Source organism: Eurytemora carolleeae, unplaced genomic scaffold (genome assembly GCF_000591075.1).
Source record: "Eurytemora carolleeae unplaced genomic scaffold, Eaff_2.0 scaffold71, whole genome shotgun sequence".
Taxonomy (NCBI): Eukaryota; Metazoa; Arthropoda; class Copepoda; order Calanoida; family Temoridae; genus Eurytemora; species Eurytemora carolleeae.
In genome coordinates, this window is record NW_019396152.1 from 368,683 (window position 1) to 383,846 (window position 15,164).

The 15,164-nt window shown below is 35.2% G+C and overlaps 1 protein-coding gene across 1 annotated transcript; it reads left to right on the forward strand.

The window, feature by feature from the left end:
• Positions 1–8,160: 8,160 nt before the first annotated feature.
• Positions 8,161–9,279, forward strand: LOC111696576 (uncharacterized). The gene is made up of 2 exons (XM_023466217.1): positions 8,161–8,246; positions 8,474–9,279. Exons 1-2 carry the CDS (start codon positions 8,210–8,212, stop codon positions 9,145–9,147), a joined length of 711 nt encoding a protein of 236 aa, XP_023321985.1. The 5' UTR covers positions 8,161–8,209; the 3' UTR covers positions 9,148–9,279.
• Positions 9,280–15,164: the final 5,885 nt, after the last annotated feature.

Below are 15,164 nucleotides of genomic sequence, written 5' to 3' on the forward strand. Positions count from 1 at the left end.
CTCCAGTGGAATTATAAACCCCTAGGAAGGATATCTGAATCCCTCCAGTGGAATTATAAACCCCCAGGAAGGATTTCTGAATCCCTCCAGTGGAAACATAAACCCCCTGGAAAGATATCCGAATCCCTCCAGTGGAATTATAAACCACCAGGAAGGATTTCTGAATCCCTCCAGTGGAATTATAATTCCCCTAGATATCTGAATCCTCCAGTGGAATTATAAACCCCTGGAAGGATATCTCAATCCCTCCAGTGGAATTATAAACCCCTAGGAAGGATATCTAAATCCCAGTGGAATTATAAACCCCCTGAGCCCGCGATTTAAAAACTTCGACTCGAGCCGTAATTCCTTAACCCCGACTTTAAGACTCAATCTTTGACCCAACTCTGACGACAGCTTGTGTCACGTAATTGACAGCTGCAAGATCTTCGGCTTGACTTAAGGAGTTATGTCAAATGAAAATAAAACCGACCTTGGTTGATTTTAGTGGAGAATATGGCATAATGTTGATTGTTGATTCATAAAAATCCGGAATGCGCCAATTCCTACCATACCTGCCAAATAGAATATTAAACCCGGTTTTTTTAAACTCAACTCTGTAGAAAATAAAATGCAGCTAATAGCTTAAATCCATAAGCTCAAGCTGTCAATAAGGTCCATTGACAGTTTAGCAAAAATAATTGTTGCCCCCCCCCTCCCCCTATGAGCTCCTAGGGGGGGGGGGGTAAAATTTGAACTGTAAATTAAAAACATTCGGCTTTTTGGATATCAGGCATAAGTATTTAAGCTACTCTAAGGTTCACATACAGTCCAATTATCTTGCAAGTACTACTTTATCCATCATTCAAACAAAAATAGCAGAAAAACATTGTTTCTAAAAAATCGACATTTTATCATACTGTTATGTTAGTAATAATTAGTATTTAAACTAGAGGAAGTAAAACACATTTTTGAAAATGAAAAACTCAACTTAAACTTAAATTCTTTGACATGAAATAAAGGACAAAGGTCCAAACAAATACATACAATTGTAATCTTTCATCATTTATATGTTTGCTATGGCTGGTAAAACAACTGAATCAAATAGGCTTAATTTTAGTGAGGAAACTCCTGATACACTTGGGGATGCCATACGCTAAATAAATTATAAGTTTTTTGTTTTAATTCGATTTTTTAAATTACACGGGCACTTCAGTTGATTATATAAAAAGAAAGATTACAAAACGGCGGTGAAATGACAAAATTAAATTAAATCCAAATTTTAAAAAATGGTCTTTTACTACCTCCAGTCCACGAATTCAAGCCTTTGTGGCTTGGCATTTTAAAATAATGGTTTTACTTCGCTATCCATAATAGCGCCCATGATCAGGCCCGTAACCAGGGGGGGTGCAAGGGTGCAGGTGCACCCCCTTTCTTCTGAAAGGTTTTTTTATGTATATTGTATATGTAAACTGAAAAGTTTCAGACACTAAAATGTAACCCTTAAAAGCTTAAATACACTTGTTAAAAAGGTTAGTCTTGATAGCGTACATTGACAATGTAATAAAGAAAACCATATACCACCGGCCGCACCGTAAACCCAAGCATTGCTTTAAAAAAAAAAAAAATTTCGCCTGCGACAAGCTTCTTTCCACCCCCCCTGGAAAAATCCTGGTTACGGGCCTGCCCATGATCCCATCCCATTAGGATGAATGTGCATTCCAGAAAATTTTTCATTCGGACTTCTGTCATATGGTGGCTCTGGTTCACGTATACAATCTTTTTTAATGCACTGAATGAACCGCAAACTAATTTTTTTTATGTTCTTCACTCTCCAGTTTAAGATTTGAAAAGTGTGAAAGTGAGTTCTAGGGAGGAGCTATACGCTCCCCCCCCTTTCAAGGTCTATAAGGGTGGGGCAAGCTGTCCAACTAGCCCCCCCTGTATACGCGCCTTTGGAATCTGAACATGTTTCGGTTGTAAATTGCACTTTTGTTTACATTAAAACAGGGTGTAAATTGCAGTATTGAGCTGTGCAACTAAGGGTTGTGGGGGGGGGTTAAATATGCAATGTGGGGGTAAAAGAAAATATATTTATTTTACTCGGAGAGGGGGAGGGGTCGACTGAAATCCTGGATCCGCCCGGCCTTGTCTATACATGTCGTATTTATTTGGCATTATTTCATTTAAAGAAACTCCTAATAAATAATTCTACAGAGCGTCCCATATCATATTAGATTATCTCCAATCTTTAACACCAAAATAAACTTTTAATACTCGAAAAACTTATACTTTTCCGCAAGAAAATTCTTATATAAGCCTTATGTTATTTTTCAAAACGATTCATTTTAATGAAATTTTCTAATTAGTCCCGAAAATCGTAATTTAGACCCGTTCTCGGTCTAATATGATGCGGGACACCCTGTATATACCACAGTATTTAAATTCGAACAGGAGTCAGGACTCTCAGGACTCGCAGGACCTGCCCAGTTTGTACCGGCCTGCCAGATAACAGCGTGTACTGACCCGATCCTATGCCCCTCGTCACAACACGGATGGATGATCATATTCTGTACAGTACGTCGCCCTAACTGCAGACTAACATACAACAGGGGTCAATTTTCTTGGCATAGTCCCTTCGGAGGGCTATCTATGACAACTTCCATGACACGTGCAGACTTTTTACAGTACCAGGCATAATCCTAGGCCTGACCGACCCCCATGGCTGCATATACATATGTAATATATCAAACAGATTTGAGTTTCTTAGTTTACTCAAAGGGGTATGGAGGAGGGGATGGGGCGAGTCCATTCTAGAGGCAGAGCCCTCCCCGTTGCTTCGAACTGGTGAATGGGAAAAGGATTCTCATTGGTTGAATAATGTGACGCATTGACCCGTATTTTAGTTTAGTTTATTACTACTAGGTGTCTCTTATGACTTAGCTTTAATTTCTTAAAATAAAAATCTTGGTCTTTGTTAAACAATTTGGATTTATTTTAGGCGTCATTAAACAAAATTAAATGGAAATATTTTCTAAATTCATATTAATACCAGAATTCTTTTGTACAATGTTGGTATGTCAAACAAATAAGGTAATATATTTTGTTGGCAAACAATTTAAATTGCTGAGGTGGGCATCCAAAATTGCATAACTGTCTTTTGGTGGGCTATTGCCCCTTGAATACCACTGATTACGTAAAATTAAACCGAGCTAGTTATAGCATAAATATCTAATTCTCTTACAAGCTCATTAGGTCACTTTATGTTGAAAGAAATTAAATAGAACACTAGACATAATAAGAACTCTCCTTCATAAGCTACAACTGTAAAATCGTTAAGCTACATATTTAAACAAAATAATTTAATGAAATAAACAGAGACGCAACTAGGGCGGCAGCTCTCCCTAGCAACTAAAAGGGGGCACACCCCCCTGCAGAATGTAAAAAAAGAATGGCGAATATGAAAATATTAAGAAAAAAGAACACTAATAATTTTAATTTTTATAGAAATTCTGACTATTTTCTCCTTTTCAATTTCAATTTATTTATTTTCTGTCAAAAAATAAATAACATGTTACTTGTTATGGGTATAACAAAACATGACATTTAAGCTGATACTCTCGGTCTCACAGGACTTTGCAGGCTACACAATAAGTAAAGAGGTATAGCCCCTCTATATATAAAGTGGACAAAAAGGACTACATATAGTGGATGAATAACAAAAATTGATACTGACTATAATAATGGACTTTATATACTCAATACTCATTGTGATTTGTAAATATAATTAAACCTGAGCCTAACTGACGCTAAGAAACAGATAAAAAGATATTCTTTTAAAATGGGGAAAATAAGACACTAAAACTCAGAAGAACAGACAATTTGATTTGCGCTTCGTGCACACATTCAAAGAAATGTAAAACTGATTGTTTTCAGGAAGAATGAATTTATTAAAATTTCTTATTATTCTATGCGAATAGTATATGACATGAAATGGGTTATTTAAAAAAAAATATAACATGAAATAATTTCAAAATTGAAGAGCAAAATATCGATTAGAATAATTAATTAGAGAATAATTACAATAATAATAGATTTCTTTGAAATGTCTAGTTACCAGGTGCGCAACTAAGGGGGGGGAAAGCCCCATCCTTAAGAAGGCTGGCCCCCACTGGCCCTGTTGGGGGGCCGGGGTATGAAGTCGTTATCAGGAGTCCATATAGTTCCAAGAAGTTCCAACAAAAAAATAACCCTTAGTTTAAAAACAAAATGCTCATTTATATATTTTAAATGCTAGTAGATAAAAAATTTTACCCCAAAATAAAGATTTAAGATTTCCCATACACAAAATTGCCCATACTGAAAATGCCCCCCAAAAATAAAATTTTCCTGAAAAACGAAGATTTAAGATTTCCCCCCACTGAAAACATTGCCACCAAAAAAAAATTTGCCCCTGAAATATAGTTTAAGATTTTTCCCAAACTGAATGAATGCCCCCAAATATTAAAATTTTCCCCAAAAATTTCCTGCATTGGTAATGTAGTTTTTTATGGTTAATACACATTTTTCTTGCCTTCCCCCTCCTATAAATGTATTGGGGTGGGGGTGGGGGAATAAATTTCCACTACGCGCGAAATATTTGCCCTTTGCCATATATTGCTGAATACCTAGATGCGCGCCAGGAAATAAAAATCGAATACTGAAAAATTATTTAGATTTACTTTTCCAATAATCAAATTCACTTTGAACTCTTGACAATGCTTCAAGATACATATTCTTGTTCTCTTCAGCAGTTATATAATCTTCGTCTTTATAGATATATTCGACAGAAAATTTATGGGTTTGGAATTTTTTCGTTTAATTCATTTTCGGAATCCTCTCCCTGATTAACACAATTTAATACTTACACTTAATTTCAATTTACACAGCTGGACCATATTCGGAAATATATCGGGAAATCCGGATCCGGCTATATTTAAACTTTTTTAACCTAAATTTATGCGGCTATTTAGTCAATATTTTTGTCTGAAAAAAGGGTCGTTCTCTAAAATACTTAACAATCCCTTTAAACTCAACATTAACAAGGTGAACGATCCCTTTCAACAGAATCTCCTACCAGAGATTTACTTTTTTCAATTCTACTATAGGGTGTCCCACGAAACAAAACAGTTGGTAAGTAGTTTTAAATGTCGTCTTCTAAACTATTCACCAACTGTCTTGTTTTGTGGGGCACCCTGAATATCTGACATAAAAACTGTACGGTAAATTCATTTATAATATTATCATTAATAATAATTTTAAAACATATATTTCTTCCAACAAAAACATGTTACAAAATATGTTTTATATTATATTTTCAATATTTAATATTTAACATAAACACCAAAAAGGTTGAGATTACATTTAAATACAAATATAGTTAAAAATAAAATTGCAAGCATATTGGTTGTTTTTAGAACTTAGCAGATCTAAGTAAACATGGCAATCTATCTATCTATCTATCTATCTATCTATCTATCTGTCTGTCTATCTATCTATCTATCTACAAAAGGAAACCATAGGATGAGTAAGGAGAGATCAGTGTGAGATTAAATCAGAATTTTGACAAAGGTTTAGTTTGACCAAGACAGGACAAATAGTCCTTCTATTCAATCCTTAATATGAACATACTATTCCTACGGAGGGGGGAGAGGGGGGGGGGATATTCATTCCCCAGTTAGACGGACACCAGGGAGATATTCATTCCCCAGTAAGAGGGACACCAGGTAGATATTCATTCCCCAGTTAGAGAGACACCAGGGAGATATTCATTCCCCAGTAAGAGGGACACCAGGGAGTTATTCATTCCCCAGTTAGAGGGACACCAGGGATATATTCATTCCCCAGTTAGAGGGACACCAGGGAGATATTCATTCCCCAGGTAGAGGGACACCAGGGTGATATTCATTCCCCAGTTAGAGGGACACCAGAGAGATATTCATTCCCCAGTTAGAGGAACACCAGGGGGATAATCATTCCCCAGGTAGAGGGACACCAGGGAGATATTCATTCCCCAGTTAGAGGGACACCAGGGAGATATTCATTCCCTAGTTAGAGGGACACCAGGGAGATATTCATTCCCCAGGTAGAGGGACACCAGGGAGATATTCATTCCCCAGGAAGAGGGACACCAGGGAGATATTCATTCCCCAGGTAGAGGGACACCAGGGAGATATTCATTCCCCGAGTTAGAGGGACACCAGGGGGATAATCATTCCCCAGGTAGAGGGACACCAGGGAGATATTTATTTTCCAGTTAGAGGGACACCAGGGAGATATTCATTCCCCAGTTAGAGAACACTAGGGAGATATTCATTTCCTAGTTAGAGGGACACCAGGGATATTTTCATTCCCCAGTTAGAGGGACACCAGGGAGATATTCATTCCCCAGATAGAGGGACACCAGGGAGATATGCATTCCTCAGTAAGAGGGACACCAGGGAGATATTCATTCCCCAGTAAGAGGGACACCAGGGAGATATTCATTCCCCAGTTAGATAAATAAATATAAAGTTGTAATATCTGTTTGAGGGTTTGTTTGTTTGTCTATTCATAACTCAGAAACCCAATGACCGATTTGCCTCAAATTTTGATTGGGGGAACTCGGAAGAACCATCGGAATGGTTAAAAATTCTAAGTAGGTTGACTTTTATAGAGAAAGTTAAGCTTACAGACAAAGCTCATGGTTCCCTAGCTAGCATCTACATAAAACAAAACCAAATTGAATTGCATGTAATATGTATACACTACTAGATGAAATTTATGTAGCCCTTCTTTAAATTTGGTGGTTTAATGCTAGCTTGGGAAACCTGCTATGCCTGGAAATGAATTCTACCGAGTTTATACCCCATTAACATTTGGAGCAAATCGGTTTAAGTGTTCCTGGGTTATGTACAGGAATTACTAACATCCTAATGTATAAATAGAAGATAGTTGTTTTGTTAATATTTTCTTATATTTCTTCAAATTTGTTATTTTATTACATACTAGCTTGGGAACCCAGCGCTGCCCAGGTTACTAAAATTTACTAACCACCGTTTACCCGCACTTGAACAATTTTACCGGGAATCTAAATTTTCGCTATTAAAGTCGACCAAATCTTGACTTAAAATCACAAACCCAAGCTAAAAACATTCCCGTGGGTCTCCCGAGTTCTAATCGGTCCAGGGGTTCCTCAGATATCGGACAAACAAACAAACAGACAGACAAACAGAGATTGCAACTTAATATTAAGATTTTAGTTTAAATACCGTGACTAACATTTTCTATTTGTAAAATCCTTCAGTTTGATAATAAGCATAAATATAGAAATTCTAAACTAGAACTCGTTCCGACATAACAATAATTTTTAACTGTGTTAAAAAAATAAGCAACGTATATATTTAAAAACTTGTCTTAAAGAGACTGTTCACGTAGTTTCAAATGGCATTTTATTGTAAAAAAAGAGAGGCACGCCCGATGTATCTTTAAAACCTTTGTCTGACTGAAAATATTGAAAATATCCTTGATTTTCTTTCTAAAAATTGATAAAAGCTCTATAATAGTTTATGATGGAAAAAAGACGAAACCGCTTATCAGATAAAGGTTTAATAGTAACTTACAAACGGAGGGTCATTGTAAAATAAAATATATATTATTTTACAACCTCCTTGGAATCGTCTATTTGTGAAAGTAATAAAGTGAATGATAAATTCCAGAAATTAACCAAGAGCAATTTAAGGTAGTATAATTGATAAAGGAAAGGAAGATACAAAGAAACAGTAAAAGAGGAAAGCATTTGAGAAAATATTTATATAACGTGGCAAATTCCAGGAAGTATTCAAAAATCATTGTATATTCAGGAAGAATCAAAGAAATTATTGTAAAGGGAAAATGAGAGACCACGAGAAGCAAGAAATCATCTTTAAACCGAGGTTCCGTGTTCGGAAAAGTGTGTGTTCCTTGCTAACACTATGGATGTTGCATGAGAACAATTCATTCATTTTAAACAAAAATGGTTGTCTTGTTATTGATGCACTTAAACAATTATGCTTTAAGGTATAGTAGAGCAGAAAACAGGTTTTATAAAACTTGTTGATGGCGAGGATGAGTGTTGAGGAGGAGGTGAGAAAGAGTGCAGTTTTGGCAAATGTGCATCTTTACTCGGTATAAAGGTCCGACCGCGCGGGAATCTTCTCAATTGAGTTTAACCATGCATTCCAGCACCATCTATTCAGCAATCCTTCTTGGTATGCATCAACAAACTTAATATATAGTGTACAATTTAGATTAAATTACATCAACTTGAACATGTGGTAAGGGAGCAGTAAAAAAAATGATCATATATCTGAACTGTTATAAAATATATTTTTGTTCCATGGAAATTTTTGTGAATCATTTTAAAGCAGTTTTACCATTGTTTAAGCTTCCATATTTATGAATATGATCATCAAATTGTTAATTATTGATGTTTAAGGTTTGAGCTTAACAACTACTGTTGAAGCCCAGAGACGAGGTGGAAGGCGTCCCCAGACTCCAAGGAGAGGTAGACAGGAAGGTGCTGCTGCAGGCTATGCTGCCCCTAGTGATGTACCAGTATATGGAGCTGCTAGTGATGCTGTCCCTGTCTATGATGCTGCAGCTGGAGATGATGCTCTCTCTGCCCTAACCAGTAATATCCCCGGTGTACCTGGAGAAGATTACCCAATCTACGCTGAAGTTCCTGAGACCAGTTTCACCTGTGATGGTCAAGTTGACGGTGGTTATTATGCTGACCCTGAAGCTGAATGTCAGGCTTTCCATATTTGCACTGCTGACGGCCAAGGTGGACTTGCCAAGTACAGTTTCCTCTGCCCCAACGGAACAATTCTCAACCAGAACTACTTCATCTGTGATTGGTGGTTTAACTTCGACTGCTCCGAAGCTGAAGCTCTTGCTGCTGAAAAGAATGCTGAACTTGCTGCTGCTAGAGAGGAAGCATCTGCTTCTTCAGATCAAGCTGCTTATTCCTCACCTCTTGATGATGCTTACACTGCCGGAGCTGCTGGAGGGCTTGCAGCTTATGAAGCTGCTGAAAGAGCAGCCAGAAAGCTTGGATCCGGAAGGAACAACCGAAGACAAGGAGGAAACAGGTCCGGAAACCGCGGTTAATTCTGCTGCCGGTGAAACTGAAGAAGAATACCTGCTGAACCCTATTATGGTCTAGTCATTCAACATTATTATTTATCTATTTATTATTCCATTTATATTAAACCCCGTAAATAAAATATTGCCCACATTCAATATGCTCACTCAACCTCGTAACTTGTTTAGAATCACGAAACCTCAAACAGTTAAATGCCATTTATATCTTTTAAAAACAATGGATAAAATTACATGTTAATATGGGGGCATTCCTTCACAATTAACAGATATACAGCCTACAGTGCAGGGGCTGATACAGGATTTAAGTGAGGAAGGGGGGGGGCAAGATTTTTTAGGAACCAAAAAAAAATAATAATTAGGAACAAAAAATCGTGCCGCAGGCAAAAAATTTTTTTGACTTAAAAGACTCAAAAAGAGTCAAAATTAATCCCTAAAGACTAAAAAACTAGATTTTTAACTTCTAGGAACAAAATTAAAGGATTAGAACAGGAATTTAGAAACAATTAAAAGATTGTTCAGGAATTAGGAACAAAAATAAAGGATTAGGACAGGAATTTAGGAACAATTAAAAAATTGTTCAGGAATTAGGAACAAAATAAAAGGATTCGGACAGGGATTTAGGAACAATAAAAAGATTGTTCAGGAATTAGGAACAAAATTATTGGATTAGGACAGGGATTTAGGAACAATAAAAAGATTGTTCAGGAATTAGGAACAAAAATATAGGAGTAGGACAGGGATTTAAGGTGGGTCGGGCACAGTATTAGGAACAGGAACAATAATAGGAACATTAGCAATTTAAGAACAAAAAGAAATTACTAGTTATACTTAAATGCATGAAAATTAGGAACAATATTACAATTTTGATAAATGAGTATTCATTAAGTAACATTAATAGATATGAACAATATTATAACTTAAGTCTACTTTCTTACAAATTTCTAATTCTAAATTTATCGTTAACAATAACATTTTCTTGTTGTCGTTGATTTTTAAATTAAACTGAGTTGAAAAGAAAGTCAAGATTTCCATTAAATAAAAAATCAAATAGCTTGAAATTGAAAAACACATACGATTTATCAAATTGGGAACATTTTTTGCCTCGAAATCTCAGGGGTAGCCCCTCCCTGAATCTGTCAGGGGGGGCGAATGTTCCCCGCCCCCCCCTGTATCCGCCCCTGCTACAGTGTGTTCCAGTAAACATGATAATTTCTAGAAACTCTTGAGACTCACATGTTATCATCTTGAATTATTTATTCATCTCTAACTCAAATATTACAAGCATTATTCTATCATGAAATTCCCTTGGTCCAGGAATTTCCAAAATGTGGTCTGTCATCTTTTTAATAGTTTCAAAAGCGAAGGAACACAATGGGTTTCGTTCAGAATAAAATGTTTAGTTAAGATCAAAATCGATTAAACGACCAATATCATTGCAATTTTTAGAATACATAAAGTTTAGAACATTTAGAGTACATTTCGTGCTTCCTTTTTTTTTGATACACACTGTCATTAGGTAGTTAAAAGACGAGCTTCAAGTTGTCCCTCAAATCTCATATGCACTACTAGCTTAGGAACCCAGCTTTGCCAGGAAAATAAATTTTCCTCATGAAAGCCAACCCACTCAACTATGATTTTTTGGACGAAACGACGAAGAACATTCCCGCGGCTCTACGGAGTTCCCCCAATCAAAATTTGAGGCAAATCGGTTACGGGGTGCATGAGTCAAGATCTAATTTCCAATATATCATCTGTCCTACAAATCAACTGTCATACATATGAATTGTTGTACATATCCTACATATCAACTGTCATACATATGAATTGTTGTACATATCAACTGTCCTACATATCCTTTGACATAAAAATAAATTTTTTCTGCATATCATCTATCCTACATATCAACTGTCCTACACGCAATTAAACTAAGTAGCACTGTTCTTCATTTCAAGTGTTCTATCAGTCCTGAAAATTATGTGACCTACTTATCATCTGTCCTACATATCAATTGTTCTGTACTTATTAGTTGTCCTAGAGAGAGTAGTAATCTTTGTTTGTTTGTTTGTATACATGATCACAGCGCATAAATCTTTTAACCGATTTGCCTCAAATTTAGATTATGGAACTCGGTAGAACCAAAGGAATTTTCTTTGTATGGTTATCAAAATTTTAGCCGAGTGGGCTTACCGTTGTGAGAAAACTCCAGGCAAAGCTGAGTTCCCAAGCTAGCATACAGATAGTGATCAAGGTTGATTCAATCCGATAATAGCCCCTTTCATTGTTCGCGAACACTCCCTTTAAAGCGTAAACATCTGATGATGCTTTAAAGACAGTGTTCCTTCAAAGAGGAACAATCGATAATTAAAGAAATTCACAATTCTTAACAGAATTAGTGCAAGATGGGGTTTCTTAACAATTAAAATTACTTCAAATCTTTTATTAGGATAATAATAATTAGTATAGGTCCCATGACTCCTCAATTTGATTTTGATACATCAAACTCACGTGGAACACGTACAGGCTCTATTGGAATAAGCTTTGTTTTCGGTTTTCATGTGACGCTAATGTTTAAAACATTGTGATCAACAAAAGTAAAACTTTAAATTTTATGAATGAAAAAAGAGAGAATGCTAACTAAGTACTAAATCAAGGACTAGATTTACTCTTCAGCTGAGGAGAAGTGGTCCATTTTCAGCTACTTGTTTAATCCTGTTCTCCAGGCATTAATTAAACTTGGTCTCTGGTTATATAAACCAGTTTGTCCTCTACCCCTTTACATATTCACGTACAAATCCTTTAATAGGACAGTTAGCGTAATTTCAATAGGCCCTTAAGGACAATTCGCAATTCACAACGGTGCCCTTGAAACCTTTATCTTATCAATAATCTGGAAGATATGGTCGTTCTTCGAGGCTTAAAATTTTTTAATTCTAAAAATAATAATGTATTTCCTGCAGTATAATTGCGCAAGTCACTTTTAGGGAATCCACATTTGAAAATAATTAGTTTTCAAAATTACTAACATTGATATCTAATTCATACTTGATCAGACAAAGCTTTTAATGGTACCGTTGAGAACCGAGTAGCATTCATTGATGGATCACATGAAATTACGCTTACAGTCCGTTTAAGGAGTGATAGTCTGAAACCAGGATATATATTTACATTTGTTTAATAGGATCTGAATTCTAGGTTTTGCTGAGCTGTAGCTTTGACTAGAACTAGAACCATACATTAATTCTTTTCATCTTCTGCTCATACTGTCATGCAATACTATCATCCGTACACCCTTACTCATTTACTCATCCATACACCCTCACTTATTTACTCATCCATACACACTTACTCATTTACTCATCTATACATCCTTACTCATTCACTCATCCATACACCTTTACTCATCCTCTCATCCATACACCCTTACTCATTTACTCATCTATGCATCCTTACTCATTTACTCATCCATACACCCTCACTCATTCACTCATCCATACACCTTTACTCATCCTCTCATCCATACACCCTTACTCATTTACTCATCCATACACCCTTACTTATTTACTCATCCATACACCCTCACTCATTTACTCATCCATACATTCTTACTCATTTACTCATCCATACACCCTTACTCATTTACTCATCCATACATCCTTACTTATTTACTCATCCATACACCCTTACTCATTCACTCATCCATACACCCTTACTCATTTACTCATCCAAACACCCTTACTCATTCACTCATCCACCCTCACTCATTTACTCATCCATACACCCTTACTCATTACTCATCCATACATCCTTACTCATTTACTAATCCATACACCCTTACTCATTTACTCATCCATACACCCTTACTCATTTAGCTCATCCATGCATCCTTACTCATTTACTAATCCATACACCCTTACTCATTTACTCATCCTTACACCCTTACTCATTTACTCATCCATACATTCTTACTCATTTACTAATCCATACAACCTCACTCATTTACTCATCCATACACCCTCACTCATTCACTTATCCATACACCCTTACTCATTTACCCATCCAAACACCCTTACTCATTCACTCATCCATAAACCCTCACTCATTTACTCATTCATACACTTTTACTCATTTACTCATCCATACATCCCTACACTCCATTCCTGATCCTGAATTACTATATATTCACTCCATTCCTGTATTCCCGATTACTGTACATTATATAAATTCCATTCCTGTATTCCCAATTACTATTCATATACTCCATTCCTGTGTTCCCAATTTCTATTTATGGAATCCGTTCCTGTATTCCCAATTACTATTCATACACTCCCTTCCTGTATTCCCAATTACTATATATTAATTTAATTTAATTTAATTTACTTATTATTTACTTCATTCCTGTATTCTCAATTACTATTTATAAAATCCATTTGTGTATTTCAAATCACTGTTTATAAACTCCATTCCTGGATTCCTAATTACTATACAATCTATTCTTGTATTCCCAATTACTATTTATACACTCCATTCCTGGATTCCTAATTACTATACAATCTATTCCTACTTTCCCAATTACTATCTATACACTCCATTTCTGTATTTCTAATTACTATATAATCTATTCCTATATTCCCAATTACTATTTATAAACTCCATTCCTGTATTCATAATTACTATACAATCTATTCCTATATTCCCAATTACTATTTATAAACTCCATTCCTGTATTCCTAATTACTATACAATCTATTCCTGTATTCCCAATTACTATTTATACCCTCCATTTCTGTATTTCTAATTACTATACAATCTATTTCTGTATTCCCAATTACTATTTATAAACTCCATTCCAGTATTCCTAATTACTATACAATCTATTCCTGTATTTCCAATTACTATTTATACACTCCATTCCTATATTCCTAATTACTATACAATCTATTCCTGTATTCCCAATAACTATTTATAAACTCCATTCCAGTATTCCTAATTACTATACAATCTATTCCTGTATTCCCAGTTACTCATTATAAACTCCCTTCTTGTATTCACTCAATAATTATACAATTTCTGTATCGCCTTACATCTGTGTCAGTAGACATGGAGAGAGATATAAGCTTAGGTCAGCAACTTTTATTCTAAAGATGGGTCAACTCGATCTCTCTAGTTTGTGTTGAACACTTAACACATGTGCAACATATGCAGTCGGTTACTGCAATTCTAGATCTTAACATATTTTTCATTGTTTACTAAAGAAAAGTTTTTTTTGGCCTTTCGCAGAGCTAAAATAGGTTTGACAATTTAAAACGAGTCCGCACAAAAAAATGGAAATGGTTTAAAATAAAAATAAAAAAACATGTATAATGCATGAATAGAAAGTTATTACTTTCAATGTAAATCTATTTTTTATAATCTTGTAAACGGCTTTCAAAGCAGGCTCATATAAAGATAAGGTTTAAGGCTTATCGCAATTGAAAAATTTTGCTTTGGAAAAAATACTGACAATTACGGTTATAGAAAATTCACTGATTTAATCAGAAAAATTTGTAAGTCTAGTGTAATTGAATGTGTTTTTCATGTCACTTACTGTTTTATATATATTTACATATTCATTTTGATGGTAAGATGTGTGTGCCATCTATTAATACAAAAAATAAAGATCGTTGCAAAACTATTTTTCATCTATAGATTTTATAGTGAAAATATTTAAAATTTGCATATAGTATTCATTTGGCGGAACATATTCATATTCTTATATTTGCAGTTTATAACGACGTAAACATTTAGTGTTTGCAAATTTCGGCAGTACATTTCATATTTCTGATGAAATTTTACAGATATACAGGGTAGCCCACAAATGATAAGACTGTAAGGACGACAAAAACTCATCCAATCCAACGATTTAAATTTTTTAAATCTTAAATGAGACGTTATGGGTTATTTAATGATTTGGCAAAGAAAAAAGAAGTTTTTAGTTGCAGGGAATCATAAATATAAGGAACCTAATCTCTCATCTGTTGTGGGTA